The sequence below is a fragment of the Tursiops truncatus genome, chromosome 1, assembly GCF_011762595.2.
Source record: "Tursiops truncatus isolate mTurTru1 chromosome 1, mTurTru1.mat.Y, whole genome shotgun sequence".
NCBI lineage: Eukaryota > Metazoa > Chordata > Mammalia > Artiodactyla > Delphinidae > Tursiops > Tursiops truncatus.
In genome coordinates this window covers 82,811,851-82,829,922 of record NC_047034.1, presented here as the reverse complement: position 1 = coordinate 82,829,922, position 18,072 = coordinate 82,811,851, and the positions used below count along the sequence as shown (strand labels likewise).

The 18,072-nt window shown below is 40.4% G+C and overlaps 1 protein-coding gene across 7 annotated transcripts in view; it reads right to left on the bottom strand.

The window, feature by feature from the left end:
• Window positions 1-987: 987 nt before the first annotated feature.
• Window positions 988-18,072, bottom strand: part of TSPAN2 (tetraspanin 2) — a 41,879-nt gene continuing 24,794 nt past the window's right edge. For 4 of the 7 annotated variants that reach the window (XM_033861395.2, XM_073809254.1, XM_073809244.1 and 1 more), the window contains 5 exons: window positions 16,903-16,977; window positions 15,585-15,683; window positions 14,051-14,122; window positions 11,692-11,775; window positions 988-3,384 (listed from right to left, as the gene is read on the bottom strand). In XM_033861395.2, the coding sequence (XP_033717286.1) occupies window positions 3,319-3,384; window positions 11,692-11,775; window positions 14,051-14,122; window positions 15,585-15,683; window positions 16,903-16,977 (396 nt within the window). In that variant the 3' untranslated portion in view covers window positions 988-3,318. The remainder of the gene's footprint in view (window positions 3,385-11,691; window positions 11,776-14,050; window positions 14,123-15,584; window positions 15,684-16,902; window positions 16,978-18,072) is intronic. The other 3 variants (XM_073809251.1, XM_073809250.1, XM_073809249.1) reach the window with 2 other exon arrangements.

Below are 18,072 nucleotides of genomic sequence, written 5' to 3'. Positions count from 1 at the left end.
CTAAAAACTTTGTGAAATCATCATAGATTTTGCTTTGCAACATTCAGGACATATTACTTCTATTCTTCATGTATTCCATGTCCCCAGGAGATAGCCATCTGAATAGTGGATTCCTGAAATGTATTTAGTGGTTGTTTTTAAAATGAGAAAACCAACAAAATGATTAATAACAACATTTTGCATTGTAGTCTTTTTACCTTTCAAAAGACACCTACATACAGTACCTTACATTTTATAGAAAAAAAAAAGTCATGTTGAAAGAAAATAGAAACCATTTATCTGTCTTAAAGTATACCTTAACACAAATTTGATTTTGATGAGGCCAAACTAAGATGATGTAGTTAAGTGACTAGCTTCAAGGGTTCATTAGTGCTCCCTCCTAGGGGTGGGGAAAATGGGGCTGCTGAAATCATAGGGGCTGGTAGTTACATGGGAGCGGTGAACCGGGAAAGCTGGGGTGCACCTCCTAAATACTCAAGGGCTGCCCTTGGGGCCATGGAAACCACATTTTACCCATGACACAGAGGGGGGTCTCTTCTTTTTAATCTCTGATAAACTTACTTCAGAAGGGAAAATATGCTATCTCCTTCATTGCCATCTTTCCAGGATCCTCGTTCTCACCACACCAAAGCTACTGGCACTGCTCACAGGGGAAAGGAGAGCACCTGTCATTGGTGACTGCACGGGCGGTTACACTGGCCTCTGTATCAGTGTGTAATTTTACAGGTTGTACTATGGATGACAAAGGAGCTACTCTGGGGAAAAGAGGTGTAATTTGGGTGAAACAATATTAATTGAAACATAACTATATGCCATAACTTTGTTAGCATGTTGTTTTTAAGCCCAGCTCCTATTAGTAACACTACAGAAAGGTTACTACTCTTTCCTTTTTCACCATATTATTTGGGTTGATTGACAGGCATTTAGATAAGTTGAATGAGTGTGTATAAAGATATAACAGGATTTTAAGATAAATCAAACAAGAAATTCTGGTACATAGAAAATTTAATTTGAAATAACTTAAAATATTTCATCAAGAAGTTTTAATTCTGTGCCTTGGCACCATACATTTAAGAAAATCTTTGGGCCTGATCTCAAATTAGTTCAGATAAACAGATATAATCAAAACTTTATACGTGTGTGTATATATTTGTACACATATACGTATACATGTATGTGTGCACATATACATATACACACACATGTATACATATGTTCAAGTTATACATGTATATATTCAAGAGATATATATTCAAGATGCATATGTAGATTCAAGATATATATGTATGTAATTCTTCCCTCACTCAGAGATGAAATTCTCTAATTTTACTCATGGCACATATTTTAGAAAAATTACTCCCAAAAGTCACACTTTAATCACATATGGAACAAGTCTCTACTCTTCCACTTTTAGCTACACTTCTTTAAGGTTAATTCAGATATAGAATGAAACTCACTTTTGTTGAATCCCAGAAGATTCTGAGCTGGAAGAAACCTAAGTATGCCCTTAAGCCTGTTTCCTGTCTTCAGGCAGACAGGTGAAATAAGCCACCAGGAGAGATGGTGGCTTTTTGTTCTTTACTTAAAAAGCTCTACTTCTCAACTACCAGGGTAGAAACATCTATTGAGTTTCTTAAAATAGTCTTTCTGTTAGCTACAGACACAGCAAAGTAGCCATGCACAATTAAATTTTTGGCTTGCTTCCAGTCTGACTTTTTTTCTAGAAATCTTCCTCCACAGTTAGTAGCAATAGCAAGTATGGCAGGAGAAATGTGGTTCCCTATGGGAGTGAGATTATTTCAAATGGTTACGTGTTCTCAGCAAAATGTTTTGTAGAACTTTCTCGGAGTGCACACTCTCCTTTAGTGTAGACCCAAAGACTTGTGTTCTCACATGAGTACAAACTTACTTGGGGGTTTCCAAAAGTCCCCCATACTTTCATTTTTGTGTGGCCTTTTAAAATGTAATTTTTAAAAATCCATGATTTACTAAATGTACCAAGTTGCTATTTAAAAATGGACGTATATGTCAATTTAAATTGTAAATTTGGGATTACAATGAAGTGTCAAGACCATAAAGAACACAAACATTTTATTTTTATAGGAGACCTGCACAGAAGGAACATATTTCTGTTGTGTGTGTATTTTTGTTTCCTTAGCTTGTCTCTCTTGTGTGCACAAAACTAGGAGAGGATGTTTTTCTTTATTTTGGTTTGGCTAAGGATGCTCATGATATAGTATATTTTAAGTGGCAAAAACTGTAGTTTTTAATCTATAAAGAAGAATTCTCTAGGTGAATAAATAAGAAAAATACCAAAAAATTAGGAAAATATGTAAACTCAAGTTATGAGGTATTTCAAAGATACAGTGCCAGTAAAAATTCTCTTTCCCACAATTCGCAACTGCCAGATCTCTTGCCTTAGTCTTTCTATGCTTACATCTGAAGAAATACAGAAAAGTTGGAGATAAAAGCCCTTTTGTGTATGTGGGGGGTTACAGTAGTTCAGGGAAGAGTCAGAAAAGGAAAGTCATAAAGCAATATTTAAATGTCTTTATATAAGAACAAAAATATTTCCTTCAAAAGTTGTTAAAAGATTTTCTTTCTAGTCCTAAAAACACTCAGTTTTATAGGGCATGTGATTGTCTGTGTGACACCTCTTTCCAGAGCAACGTTTTCTTTGTTTTGTTTTGTTTTTTAAATACTAGGAAAGTATGACTTAGTCAAATTAGATTTTCCAAGCTATATTTAGTTTTACAGATGTGTTTAGTCCTGAATTCTGGGGAGAGTATGTATATAAGAAAAATCCCAGGAAACCCTTACACCTAACCCAAACACAGTTACTTTTAACACTGCACCATGATCTCTCAATTCCTATAGCTTATTGCTTCCACAAACTAGAAATCCCTGAATTCTCTGTATCTAACTTCCTATGGCTAGAGTCTGAGAAACTGACCCACTATCATATTTTTTTCCTAAATAACCAAGTTTTTAAAGTTTATCAAAGCTTTTTGATCTTTTTCTGAGAGTTAAATATGTGTTTCTCTCACATAACAAGAATCAGGAATTCCCAGCAAACAGATTTCATTATGCATATACCAGAAACATGCAGATCACACATGAATATGCTTCAGTCAACATACATAGGCATTCACTCAAGGGGTAAACCAGTAATGAGCCAAACATACATACATGTGCAAATGTACAATTAACAGCAGATTATTTTAGATCCTAATGTCCTTTGAATATTAAAAATGAGCCAGGAGACAGCTCCTGTGACATTTGTATGCTCTAGATTACAACTTTCATGTAGAAGTAGCTTCATATGACATCTCGTGAATTTCGTATCGCACAGCAAAGGACCATGCTGAATATCATGCCAAAGATCTGAAACAGAAGGAACCACTTAATGACTTTCAAATGATGAAAATTGATTTTTAAAAAAGGCCAGCAAACTGCTTGCATGTTTAACTCATGTTGACAAATAATTATAAGCAATAATTACTGAATATAAGTGGCACTTTTATATGTGCTACTTAATTATGGGTACTGGTTAAAGACTTCCGTTAACTGCTTAAAATACATTCCTATTTTATTATTGTTAAAAAATAGCAAGACTCTGGTTTAAGAAAATGACTCTATTTCTAGCTTATAGGGCAGTTCTTAATAATTATAAAAGATTAATACACTACTTGTTTTAGAATTTTATATTTCAGGTTAATCCCAGATCTAATTTATATATATATATTTTTGAAATTCTGAATTTTATTTTTTTTTATACAGCAGGTTCTTATTAGTCATCCATTTTATACACATCAGTGTATACATGTCAAACCCAATCTCCCAATTCATCACACCACCACCCCACCACCCCTTTCCCCCCTTGGTGTGCATACATTTGTTCTCTACATCTGTGTCTCAATTTCTGCCCTGCAAACCGGTTCATCTGTACCATTTTTTCTAGGTTCCACATATATGCGTTAGTATACGGTATTTGTTTTTCTCTTTCTGACTCACTTCACTCTGTATGACAGTCTCTAGATCTATCCATGTCTCTACAAATGACCCAATTTCATTCCTTTTTATGGCTGAGTAATATTCTATTGTATATATGTACCACATCTTTATCCATTCGTCTGTCGATGGGCATTTAGGTTGCTTCCATGTTCTGGCTATTGTAAATAGTGCTGCAATGAACATTGGGGTGCACATGTCTTTTTGAATTAAGTTTTCTCTGGGTATATGTCCAGTAGTGGGATCACTGGGTCATATGCTAATTTTATTTTTAGTTTTTTAAGGAAACTCCATACTGTTCTCCATAGTGGCTGCATCCATTTACATTCCCACCAACAACAGTGCAAGAGGGTTCCCTTCTCTCTGCACCCTCTCCAGCATTTGTTGTTTGTAGATTTTCTGATGATGCCTATTCTAACTGGTGTGAGGTGATACCTCATTGTAGTTTTGATTTGCATTTCTCTAATAATTAGTGATGTTGAGTAGCTTTTCATGTGCTTCTTGGCCATCTGTATGTCTTCTTTGGAGAAATGTCTATTTAGGTCTTCTGCCCATTTTTGGATTGGGTAGTTTGTTTTTTCAATATTGAGCTGCATGAGCTGTTTATATATTTTGGAGATTAATCCTTTGTCCATTGATTCGTTTGCAAATATTTTCTCCCATTCTGAGGGTTGTCTTTTAATCTTGTTTGTAGTTTCCTTTGCTGTGCAAAAGCTTCTAAGTTTCATTAGGTCCCATTTGTTTATTTTTGTTTTTATTTCCATTACTCTCAGAGGTGGATCAAAAAAGATCTTGCTGTGATTTATGTCAGTGTTCTTCCTATGTTGTCCTCTAAGAGTTTGATAGTGTCCAGTCTTACATTTAGGTCTCTAATCCATTTTGAGTTTATTTTTGTGTATGGTGTTAGGGAGTGTTCTAATTTCATTCTTTTACATGTAGCTGTCCAGTTTCCCCAGCACCACTTATTGAAGAGACTGTCTTTTCTCCATTGTATATCCTTGCCTTCTTTGTCATAGATTAGTTGTCCATAGGTGCGTGGGTTTATCTCTGGGCTTTCTATCCTGTTCCATTGATCTATATTACTGTTTGATAGAGATTGAACTGAATCTATAGATTGCTTTGGGTAGTATAGTCATTTTCACAATATTGATTTTTCCAATCAAAGAACATGGTATATCTCTCCATCTGTTGGTATCATCTTTAATTTCTTTCATCAGTGTCTTATAGTCTTCTGCATACAGGACTTTTGTCTCCCTAGGTAGGTTTATTCCTAGGTATTTTATTCTTTTTGTTGCAATGGTAAATGGGAGTGTTTCCTTAATTTCTTTCTGATTTTTCATCATTAGTGTATAGGAATGCAAGAGATATCTGTGCATTAATTTTGTATCCTGTAACTTTACCAAATTCATTGATTAGCTCTAGTAATTTTCTGGTGTCACCTTCAAGATTCTCTGTGTATAGTATCGTGTCATCTGCACACAGTGACAGTTTTACTTCTTCTTTTCCAATTTGAATTCCTTTTATTTCTTTTTCTTCTCTGATTGCCATGGCTAGGACTTCCAAAACTATGTTGAATAATAGTGGTGAGAGTGGACATCCTTGTTTTTTTCCTGATCTTAGAGGACATGCTTTCAGTTTTTAACCATTGAGAATGATGTTTGCTATAGGTTTGTTGTATATGGCCTTTATTATGTTGAGGTACGTCCCTCTATGCCCACTTTCTGGAGAGTTTTTATCATTAATCGGTGTTGAATTTTGTCAAAAGCTTTTTCTGCATCTATTAAGATGATCATATTGTTTTTATTCTTCAATTTGTTAATAGATGGTGTATCACATTGATTGATTTGCATATATTGAAGAATCCTTGCATCCCTGGGATAAATCCCACTTGATCATGGTATATGATCCTATTAATGTGTTGTTGGATTCTGTTTGCTAGTATTTTATTGAGGATTTTTGCATCTATATTCATCAGTGGTATGGGTCTGGAATTTTCTTTTTTTGTAGTATCTTTGTCTGGTTTTGGTATCAAGGTGATGGTGGCCTCATAGAATGAGTTTGGGAGTGTTCCTTCCTCTGCAATTTTTTGGAAGGATTTGAGAAGCATGGGTATTAGCTCTTCTCAAAATATTTGATAGAATTCACCTGTGAAGCCATCTTGTCCTGGACTTTTGTTTGTTGGAAGATTTTTAATCACAGTTTCAATTTCATTACTTGTGATTGGTCTGTTCATATTTTCTATTTCTTCCTGGTTCAGTCTTGGAAGGTTACACCTTTCTAAGAATTTGTCCATTTCTTCCAGGTTGTCCATTTTATTGGCATAGAGTTGCTTGTAGTAGTCTCTTAGGATGCTTTGTACTTTGGCGGTATCTGTTGTAACTTCTCCTTTTTTATTTCTAATTTTATTGATTTGAGCCTCTCCCTCTTTTTCTTGATGAGTCTGGCTAATGGTTTATCAATTTTATTTATCTTCTCAAAGAACCAGCTTTTAGTTTTACTGATCTTTGCTATTGTTTTCTTTGTTTCTATTTCATTTATTTCTGCTGTGATCTTTATGATTTCTTTCCTTCTACTAACTTTGGGTTTTGTTTGTTCTTCTTTCTCTAGTTCCTTTAGGTGTAAGGTTAGATTGTTTATTTGAGATTTTTCTTGTTTCTTGAGGTAGGCTTGTAATGCTATAAACTTCCCTCTTAGAACTGCTTTTGCTGCATCCCATATGTTTTGAATGGTTGTGTTTTCCTTGTCATTTGTCTCTACGTATTTTTTTATTTCCTCGTTGATTTCTTCAGTCATCTCTTGGTTATTTAGTAATGTAATGTTTAGCCTCCATGTGTTTGTGTTTTTTACATTTTTTTCCCTGTAATTGATTTCTAATCTCATAGTGTTGTGGTCAGAAAATATGCTTGACATGATTTCAATTTTCTTAAATTTACCAAGGCTTGATTTGTGACCCAAGATGTGATCGGTCCTGGAGAATGTTCCATGTGCTGCTGTTTTTGGATGGAATGTCCTATAAATATCAATTAAATCTATCTGGTCTATTGTGTCATTTAAAGCTTCTGTTTCCTTATTAATTTTCTGTCTGGATGATCTGTCCACTGGTGTAAGTGAGGTGTTAAAGTCCCCCACTATTATCATGTTACTGTTGATTTCCTCCTTTATAGCTGTCAGCAGTTGCCTTATGTATTGAGGTGCTCCTATGTTGGGTGCATATATATTTATAACTGCTATATCTTCTTCTCGGATTGATCCCTTGATCATTATGTAGTGTCCTTCTTTGTCTCTTGTAACATTCTTTATTTTAAAGTCTATTTCATCTGATATGAGTATTGTTACTCCAGCGTTCTTTTGGTTTCCATTTGCATGGAATATCTTTTTCCATCTCCTCACTTTCAGTCTGTATGTATCCCTAGGTCTGAAGTGGGTCTCTTGTAGACAGCATATATATGGGTCTTGTTTTTGTATCCATTCAGTGAGCCTGTGTCTTTTGGTTGGAGCATTTAATCCATTCACATTTAAGGTAATTATCCATATGTATGTTCCTATTATCATTTTCTTAATTGTTATGGGTTTGTTTTTTTAGGTCCTTTTCTTCTCTTGTGTTTCCCACTTAGAGAAGTTCCTTAAGCATTTGTTGTAGAGTTGGTTTGGTGGTGCTGAATTCTCTTAGCTTTTGCTTGTCTGTAAAGCTTTTGATTTCTCCGTCGAATCTGAATGAGATTCTTGCCAGGTAGAGTAATCTTGGTTGTAGGTTCTTCCTCTTCATTACTTTAAATATGTCATGCCACTCCCTTCTGGCTTGTAGAGTTTCTGCTGAGAAATCAGCTGTTAACCTTATGGGAGTTCCCTTGTATGTTGTCATTTTCCCCTTGTTGCTTTCAATAATTTTTCTTTGTCTTTAATTTTTGTCAATTTGATTACTATGTGTCTTGGCATGTTTCCCCTAGGGTTTATCCTGCCTGGGACTCTCTGCACTTCCTGGACTTGGGTGGCTATTTCTGTTCCCACGTTAGGGAATTTTTCGACTATAATCTCTTCAAATATTTTCTCGGGTCCTTTCTCTCTCTCTTCTCCTCCTGGGACCCCTATAATGCGAATGTTGTTGCGTTTAATGTTGTCCCAGAAGTCTCTTAGGCTGTCTTCATTTCTTTTCATTCTTTTTTCTTTATTCTGTTCTGCAGCAGTGAGTTCCACCATTCCATCTTCCAGGTCACTTATCTGTTCTTCTGCCTCAGTTATTCTGCTATTGATTCCTTCAAGTGCAGTTTTCATTTCAGTTATTGTATTGTTCATCTGTTTGTTTGTTCTTTAATCCTTCTAGGTGTTTGTTCTTTAATTCTTCTAGGTCTTTGTTAAACATTTCTTGCATCTTCTCAGTCTTTGCCTCCATTCTTTTTCTGAGGTCCTGCATCATCTTCACTATCATTATTCTGAATTCTTTTTCTGGAAGGTTGCCTATCTCCACTTCATTTAGTTGTTTTTCTGGGGTTTTATCTTTTTCCTTCATCTGGTACATAGCCCTCTGCTTTTTCATCTTGTGTATCTTTTGTGAATGTGGTTTTTGTTCCACAGGCTGCAGGATTGTAGTTCTTGCTTCTGCTGTCTGCCCTCTGGTGGATGAGGCTATCTAAGAGGCTTGTGCAAGTTTCCTGATTGGAGGGACTGGTGGTAGGTAGAGCTTGGTGTTGCTCTGGTGGGCAGAGCTCAGTAAAACTTTAATCTGCTTGCCTGCTGATGCGTGGGGCTGGGTTCCCTCCCTGTTGGTTGTTTGGCCTGAGGCGACCCAATACTGGAGCCTACCTGGCTCTTTGGTGGGGCTAATGGCAGACTCTGGGAGGCCTCATGCCAAGGAGTACTTCCCAGAACTTCTGCTGCCAGTGTCCTTGTCCTCACAGTGAGCCACAGCCACCCCCTGCCTCTGCAGGAGACCCTCCAACACTAGCAGGTAGGTCTGGTTCAGTCTCCTATGGGGTCACTGCTCCTTCCCCTGGGTCCTGATGTGCACACTACTTTGTGTGTGCCCTCCAAGAGTGGAGTCTCTGTTTACCCCAGTCCTATCAAAGTCCTGCAATGAAATCCTGCTAGGATTCAAAGTCTGATTCTCTAGGAATTCCTTCTCCCGTTGCCAGACCACCAGGTTGGAAAGCCTGACGTGGGGCTCAGAACCTTCACTCCAGTGGGTGGACTTCTGTGGTATAAGTATTCTCCAGTTTGTGAGTCACCCACCCAGCAGTTATGGGATTTGATTTTACTGTGATTGCGCCCCTCCTACCGTCTCACTGTGGCTTCTCCTTTGTCTTTGGATGTGGGGTATCTTTTTTGGTGAGTTCCAGTGTCTTCCTGTTGATGACTGTTCAGCAGTTAGTTGTGATTCCAGTTTTCTTGCAAGAGGGAGTGAGTGCATGTCCTTCCACTCCACCATCTTGAACCAATCTCTCTCATTTATATTTTTATTTTGGAAAATGTGTTTGTAACCACTTGTTTAAATACACTTGCAGTCTAAATAGTTTTCTATTGCTGGCAAAGCTTTGAATTTTTGCAACAGTGACCACATATTAAAAAGTGGAGCATCCCTTCATTCCCAGTTCATTTTTAAGTGTACATGATGCTTTATTATTTAACTCAATAGTTTTACCAAAGCATAAATTGTGGTGTTTGTACTATGGTACTACTGACATCTTCTACCACTTGGATGCTTCTTTGAAAAGACAAATATTTAGCAAAATTAATAGCTACTTAAATGGTTTGAATAGAAGGATGCCAAAAAATCCTTCTTGTCCTCAATCACTTCTCCTATTAATTTTGCAGAGCCTATGATATGCTATCTGTAGGTGCGTTGTTCATAGACTACTCTCAATGTTTGTTCAAAGAAATCAGTACCATATCTCTCTGATTCTCTCCTCAATCCCATCCTACATTAGACTAGGATCTGTAAATGCTGAATTTAAAAAGGCATGTGTTATCAGTTATTGGAGGGGAAGGGGCAGACTTAAGGGAATAGCTGGGATCAGGGATCCAAGCTTCTGGCTGACAGAACTCAGTACCAGTGTGTGGCAGGGGAGACACCTAATGGACATTTTGTTAACTGATTACATTGTGAAACTCTTACCTTATGAAGAAAAGAATTAAAGAAGAAACTCTGGGCGTTTCTTCTGAGGCAAGATGGCCAACACAGGGCCTTTCCCTTTTCCGTGGTTGTAAGGTTGGATGCAACCCCTGCTTAGACCTCGTTGTATCTAAAGGGATCCCCTCAGAAAGAAACTCATCCTGCCACTGTCATGAGTCAGGGGTGACCACTTCTAGAATGCTCATTCCTTGAGACTGTAGAATTGTTGGGAGCATCTATTTGATACCTCCGTTAATGCAGAACATTTTCAAACCATCTGCCTCAGAATTGTCCTTGGGAAGCCGCAGACTGGCCATCAGGCTAGCCCCAGGGCGGGTGGGGAGGGCCTGAGAGAAGACCCTGGATTCAGAGGTCCTCAGCATAGTATTTTCACCCACTGCCCCAGCCCTCTGTGCTCTAAATACAGAAAGGAGGGAAGATGATTGTGTGTCCCCTGAGAACTGCCAATTCATTGATTTCCTCACAATTCCATTGCCCCTGCCTCAGCTTAGGCCATGAATTAATCTACATAGGAGGGCTAGAGGGTAAGTATTATCTTAGCATTAACTATTATCACTCAGCCCTTGGACAATGGGAATCACCTCTTTATGGGCTTACCTGACTCCAATCTTACTTCCCTCCAACTTTACCTCCACACTGCACTACAGGTCCTTCCAAACCTGGGTGGCTCCCCCCTACCTTAAGGATAAAGCCCAACCTATCAAAAAGTCACACAAAGAACACAATTATGTGGACCCTCATAACCCTCTCCAGTGTCATCTCTTGCTACACTTACCATAGCCTTCTGCCCCTATGAACTCTTGCACACTCTTCTTTTGTACTTTAGAAGTACTGAGCTACCTACAGGTGCAAGGATGCACTATGCTTCACACTTCCATATATAGTTCGCCTGGATTCAGGGCTTGGGAACACTCAGATTCTATGTAGAGCTAGCATTTATTGAGTGCTATGTTCCAGACCCTTTATATGAATTAATTCCTAATAATACTTTATATGTATTATTCCACTTAATTGTCACAACACTTTTCTGAGGTTGATATATTAAAATCCCCATTTTGCAGATGAGGGAATTGAGACACAGAGAAATTAAGAAACTTTCCAGTGACCCCAGGGTTTGTAAGTAGTGGAGCTAGCAGTTGTATCCAGACAGTGTGATGCCAGAGTTTGCACTGTTAATCACTACACTGTGCTACCTCTGCAAATCATAGGTGAGAGAGTTTAATCTATGTTGTCTTAAATATCTAACAAAGGAAGAGACCCAGAATTAAAAATCACTCATCTAGTTTAAGCTTGGTGACCTTAAAATGGGAAGTTATTGCAATGATAAACTCAAAGTCATAATTAGCTTAACATTGAAATTTGTATCATATTTGAGAGAACTAAGTATTGATGTATCTAATTAGCTTTGTTCTTAGATATGCTGTCAAAAACATCTTTGTCTTTTACGAAAAATCTCTCCTAAGATACTGCCATATCACACTTGAAGAGAAACAAGATACAAAGGTTCAAGGCTTCTTAGGTGTCAAAGAAGGTATGTTCTGGAACTTTCTTACCGTGAGGGCTGCGATTCCAATACCGACAATTCCGATGAGCTGGAGCTTAACACTGATTATGCGCTCAATTTCATCAATGCAATTCTGTGTTGGAAAAGAAGAAGTCAGGAATAACAGCTGGTGGTATGTGTGAATCATCACCCTGATCCAATCCTTTCCTTCTCTACAGAGCATCCTGTGAGAGTTAACCCATGTCAGCTTCTGTTCATATTTAAACCATTCCTCCCAGATATCACTCTGATAAATTTAAAGCAAAAGTGTTTTTGGGGGAAAAATGACAATACTCTCCTTTTGGTGGAATTTTCCTATTTAGGCCAATGGCTGCTTCAAAGCCCTGAAACCTGGCTGGATGAAGCTATTCTGGGACCTGAGGCATTAAAACTTTGGGGCCTCTTCTGACTTTCAGCAAATAAAAAAAAGTAAAATATCCCCAAAATAATAGCCCCTTGCTTTTGGATTGTCATTTATAGTTTAAAAGACTTTCTACATACTTAGTCCAATTTACTATATAAGGTAGGCATCACCTAGTAAGAAGCTATAAAGTCTGTATAGATTCAAATTTAACAAAGGAAAGCCAAGTGTTGGGGGTTGGAGGACTGTTCTCTTCTATGGTGGCCGGGCTGGGTGGCCCTATTCTTTCATCTGTGTCCCATAGAGACCTGTACAGTGTAGGTCCAAAGAACCTTCACGGATGGAGGAATATTCGACAGGGGGCAGAACAGATCACTTGTAATTGCAATTAGTTTCTCCAACTTCTATTTGGTCCTCTTAAATACAGAGGTATTCTCTCAACCCAATTTTGTCCTTAGGCTGCCCAGGTCCTTTTACTTGTCAATGGTCAGCTGTCTCTGATACCCACCTAAGCTATATAAAACTCTTACTGCTATCCTCACATCTCCTGTCATACTTCATTCATTCATCATTCATTCATTCAACAAATATTTCTTGAACATCTGCCTTGCATTAGTCACCAGAATGGCATGGTGGATATGGAGAAAATAAGACATGGTTACTTTTGCCCTCAGGGAGCTCACAGTTTAGAGAAGGACACAGACTCACAAAAATAATTACAATACATTCTGGTAAAAGTTGAGAACCACTGCTCTAGATAGTGGCTCCCTTACTTATTGGAGTCAAGCTGTAGAAATTCTTCCAACCTTCCTCACCTGCACCTATAAACTTACACACTCCATTCATCCGGTGGCAGGTGCTGCTGTAGGCAGTGAGCATGCGGATGAGAAAGGCACACTGCTTCTTACTTCCTTCTCATTAAAGCCAAAGAAGTGCCCTGCTCTGCTGAAAGTCAACCCCTTTACTGGCTCTGGATCTTATTCTCTCATCTCCTCAGGAAGCCTGTGCTGTCACTTATCTCCTTTCCTTCCTACACACTCAGCCTCTCCTTCTCTGTAGCCAGGCAGGCATCTGAAGTCTTAGCTTCCTCCCTTTCACTCCCCAATCACACCCAGTCAGTCACCTGTGCCTGTTGACTCTACCCCTGGACGTCTCTGTATCTGTCGCCTCCTCTCCCTCCCCACGGTACGTGACTTGCTCTAGTTCCTCATCCTCTCTCACCAGGAAAAACATAAGTGCCACCTAAGCGGCCTCCCTCCATTGGTCTCCAGCCTTCTGTTCTACCAGTCATACCCCGCAGCCTGAGTGCTCTTTCAACAATGTAAAACAGATTATGTTAATCCTCTGCTAAAAGCAACGGCTTCTCCAAACTTCCAGGTATAAAACCATGCCATTGCCTGCCTTTTCAAAAATGTCCCTCACCATTCCCTCTGGACTCCCGATTCTCCTCCAGTCCTGGAATTTCATGCTTCTGTTCTTGCTGCTTTCTGGGCCTGGAATGACCTTCCTTTGTCAAAACTTGGCTCAAGGATCCATCCTCTGCAAGCTTTCCTGACTCCACTGTATTCTGTACAGATACTGTGCTCTGTCAAGCAGCAGCTCCCTTGACTAGTCTGTGAGGCCACTGAGGCAGGGACCATGTGTTTTTCACCTTAGAGTTTCCAGAACCTGGCATCGTGCCTGCCACGCAGCACTTAATAAAGGAAGCATTTATCAGTGCGATGACACCCCTGGAAGGGTACGGGCCAACGTCCTTAGGGTGCATACCTCTGGCCCTGGTGAGCTTAATTAATGCCACTGCATTTGCATCGTTACTGGCAAGTCAGCACACCATTATTCCCCAGGGTACCAGGAGCCTGGGGCTCATCATTGCCTCACTTATTCTGCCTAGAATAAAGCTGAGGCTAGAAGCCACTGGCAGAGGGCCTCCCAGAATCACCCCTCCACCCCAAGGGCAAGAACCATCTTAACACCGCGGGCAGGATAGGAACCTGGTAGAGAAGCTTACCTTGTGTCCTAGGAGCTCCTTTGGGCAGGTCGGTTGGACCTGTTCAGAGCTTTCTTTCCCACAGCACTGAAACTAGAGAGTCCGAAAAGAGCTTTTAGCACAAGGAGGGAGAAGCTGAAGCTACAAGTCCGGGTATCACTGCTAAGGACTGGGCGTGCTGAGGCCGCAAAACAGCTCTGAGGCCTGACACTACAACCTAGAGGCCGTTCTGGAGACAGTATGAAGAGTCACAGAGTCGTGCTAGCAAAGCAAGAAAGGACTTCACCAAATCTGTCCAAGTTTTATGACAGGAGGTGATTGAAGGCAATGCAAACAAGGCAAGAAGCTAGCTCACAGTGCCTGTGTAAACTGTTGTTTTTAGACAGGAGTTAGGTCTTTAGATTCTTCCTTTCAGCCTTGCTGAATAACTAAAGTTTTATGAGCTTCAGGAAAGGCTCATAAACTGGGGAGAGCCTGGGACGGACAGGAGAAGTGACCACAGTAAACCCCAGGGGCTAAAAGACTGGGGCTTGAATACTGGCCAGCCAACAGGTGTCCTGCCTTACGGCTGCCCTTCGAAGACGAAGGAACCTGTGTGCTGTCTGTTGTCCCTGGGGCAGCTGCAGCTGAACAGGATAAATGGTTGGCACCTTCCAGGACAGACCTGTGACAGACAAGAACTGGGCTACCTTAAAACACCTGGCCAGGAGTTCATAGCTACTTCTCCATATGACAGGGGTTGAGAAATCAGGATGATACTGGCCTGGCCCATCTCCCCCGGGGAGCCTTCCTTGATGAACTGCCTGTAGCTGAGAACACTGCACTGACAGCACGTTCTCACAGGATGTCCCGGGAGAAAAGCAGCGTGCCTGTCTCATGTGCCCCTTCATTTTACAACTGAGGGCGCTGAGTGAGGATCAGGAAGGCAAGGAACTCGCTTCAGGTCACAAAGTGTTCCATGGCACAGCTGCAGCTAGAGATAAGCTTTTCTGTCTTGAAGGTCACAGCTGTTTCTGTTACATCACAAGGCCACTCTTGTTTTTGTTTTTGTTTTTGTTTCTTGCAGTACGCGGGCCTCTCACTGTTGTGGCCTCTCCCGTTGCGGAGCACAGGCTCCGGACGCGCAGGCTCAGCGGCCATGGCTCACGGGCCCAGCCGCTCCACGGCATGTGGGATCTTCCCAGAGCGGGGCACGAACCCGTGTCCCCTGCATCGGCAGGCGGACTCTCAACCACTGCGCCACCAGGGAAGCCCCACAAGGCCACTCTTGAGAGAACCTGATATTTACTTGGGCGGCTTTCTCGATGTTCTTATTTGTGTGTGCGCTTCTGTCCCTTTGGGTGCATGTCCTGACTTCCTTCTGTCGACTCTGTGTTAGGCCTCTTTCTCTTCTAGGTTCTACACATAATGCAAACCGTGGCTCCCACGAAGGCAGACATGTAATGCAGTTGCCTGGCTTCACTCAATTTATTTTTAATCTAGGTGATTAGAGAGAACCTGGCTCATGTATAATCTTTAGAAGATTCCATTTTAAGGAAGAAGTAAAGTCACTTACTGTTGAGTGGAAGGTGATGAGAGTCCCATTTCCCTTTTCCCTGTCTCTAAGGTAATCGTTATAAGCTTCTTCATACATGGTCTGAACATGTCGTATAGCCTGAAAAATTACCAGGAAAACAAGAAGACGTGAGTGAGAAGTTTCAAACGTTCCCCTTTCATCAAGAATAAAGCCCCTCTTCCCTACCCTTCAAAAATATGGCGTTTCCATATGTTTATCTGGATTTAAGGGTAATTCTGCCTATATGGAACAGATTATAGATTCTGGAGTTTCTAATATGCTTCTGAAGATGGAAGGATAGATTAACCAAGAAGAATTTTCATAGACTAGAAAGATTTCTTAGAGTGGAGGTTCTCAACCTTGAATGGACATCAGCAACAGCTGAACCCCAGATTCCTGGGCCCCAGCCAGGTGATTCTGGTGCACAGCCAGGGTAGAAACCTATGCATTCTTGGGACTCCATTGGTTACAAGTACTCAAGTCTTTTCACGACATGGTTTAAAAGGTGTTCACGACCAAGGAAAACTGTTCCAGCATTCAAATATCATAGAAAACGTAGAGAATGCTTTTTCTAGTATAATTGCATGTGATCCCCAAATCCATAGGCTCTCAAGAAGTCATAAGATCCAATTCCTCTAACCTACAAATATAACCAGCTACTTTAGACAAATTCCAGAGGAGGTGACATTACTTATTCTACATGTTTACCATTTTTAAAATCTAAAATAAGTTCATAAACACAATATTGATAGCACATGAATTTATGTAAAATCCAGTAAACTTAAGATTCCATCCTTCCTCCTTTTCCATTTCACTCCTCTCTTCCCCACTGCATGTTTACACTTAAAAAGACCCCTTCCTCTGTGGATTCTCCTGACAACCTATTCTGCTCACCTATAGTTTGAGCAAAAATCTTAAACTGGCTTCACTGGCACGCAGGAGGCTGCCTATAGTCTTTGAGGATGGCCTGGCCTCTGCCCAGGCCAAACCCTAAGGACAAAGGACAGGCTAACAGGGGATGAGAATGCGTGTTCTTCCCCATCCTTCTTTCTCATATCTGCAATCTAACTCCTCCCACATTCCAAACAGGATCATCTTAAATTAGAGATCCTTTTGTTACAAAAAAACATAGGCCCCTCTATATATCTAATGAAAGTCCACACCACACTCCTAGGTTAAAAAGTTCTGCATAAACGATTATTGTGGCGGTTATTTGGCTTTGGAATATCACTGTGGGTACCAATATTCTCATGACCTTTGCCGTAAAGAGAACACTTTAACCATCGTTAAAAAACAATTATAAGTAATATTTACTTACTACATCCTTGCCTATAAAAGCAAATACTCCAGTGGTTATTTCAGCAGCAAATATCACCAATAGGCAGGTAAAAAACTGTAGAGGAGAGAAAATACTAACTTCATTAATTCAATACCTTTTCAGTTTACTTAACCTCTTTGACTCTAGTTCCTTTTGAAAAGCACTAGGCAAGGTTATTAGTTTGAAGAGATCTAGCAGGAAGCATGTGGCCCCTTAGTTCATCCGTAGTTTGTTCACACATTCATTCACTCATTAATTCATTCAGCAATTGTTTATTGAGCATTTGCTCTGTGCCAGGTACTGTCCTTGATACTGGGTATACAGTGGTGAATAAGATAAGATCTCAGTGCCTCTGCTCTCAGGGACCTTATAGTAGAGAAAGGAGGATATGATAAATGAGTAAGCAATAAAAGAGTAAGTTAATTTCAGAGAGTGATATAGAAATCCCACAACCTAGAACAGCACCCGGCACCCATATGTTCAGTGACTACTTGATGAACAAAAGAGATTCTATAAAGATATAAAATAAGACCAGAAGATAGAGAGTGGCTGGTGGGACTGGGTTTGGGGAGGGGGTGACTTGAGACTGCGTGGTCTGGATGGCTTCCCAGAGGAGGTGGAAGTGGAGGTGAAGGGTGTCCTTCTGGACAGATTTCTGTTCCAATCTCGGGGTCTGCTCTGATTAAACTAAGTTCAGTGATAAACAAGACCTGAGACGCTCAGCAACAGGGGAAAGAGAAAGAATAGAGAACTGAGGGAATGAGTTAGAAATCTTACATGGCAAGAGATCAGGAGAAGGGCTTCCCTGGTGGCGCAGTGGTTGAGAATCTGCCTGCCAACGCAGGGGTCACGGGTTCGAGCCCTGGTCTGGGAAGATCCCACATGCCGCTGAGCTACTGGGCCCGTGCACCACAACTACTGAGCCTGCGCATCTGGAGCCTGTGCTCCGCAACAAGAGAGGCCGCGATAGTGAGAGGTCCGCGCACCGCGATGAAGAGTGGTCCCCGCTCGCCGCAACTAGAGAAAGCCCGTGCGCAGAAACAAAGACCCAACACACCCCCAAGTCAATCAATCAATCAATAAATTTATTTAAAAAAAAGAGAGAGATCAGGAGAAGCAGCCACAGTTCAAACACCAAAGGTTGCCATGAGTAAGGAGAGGCCGCCTAAT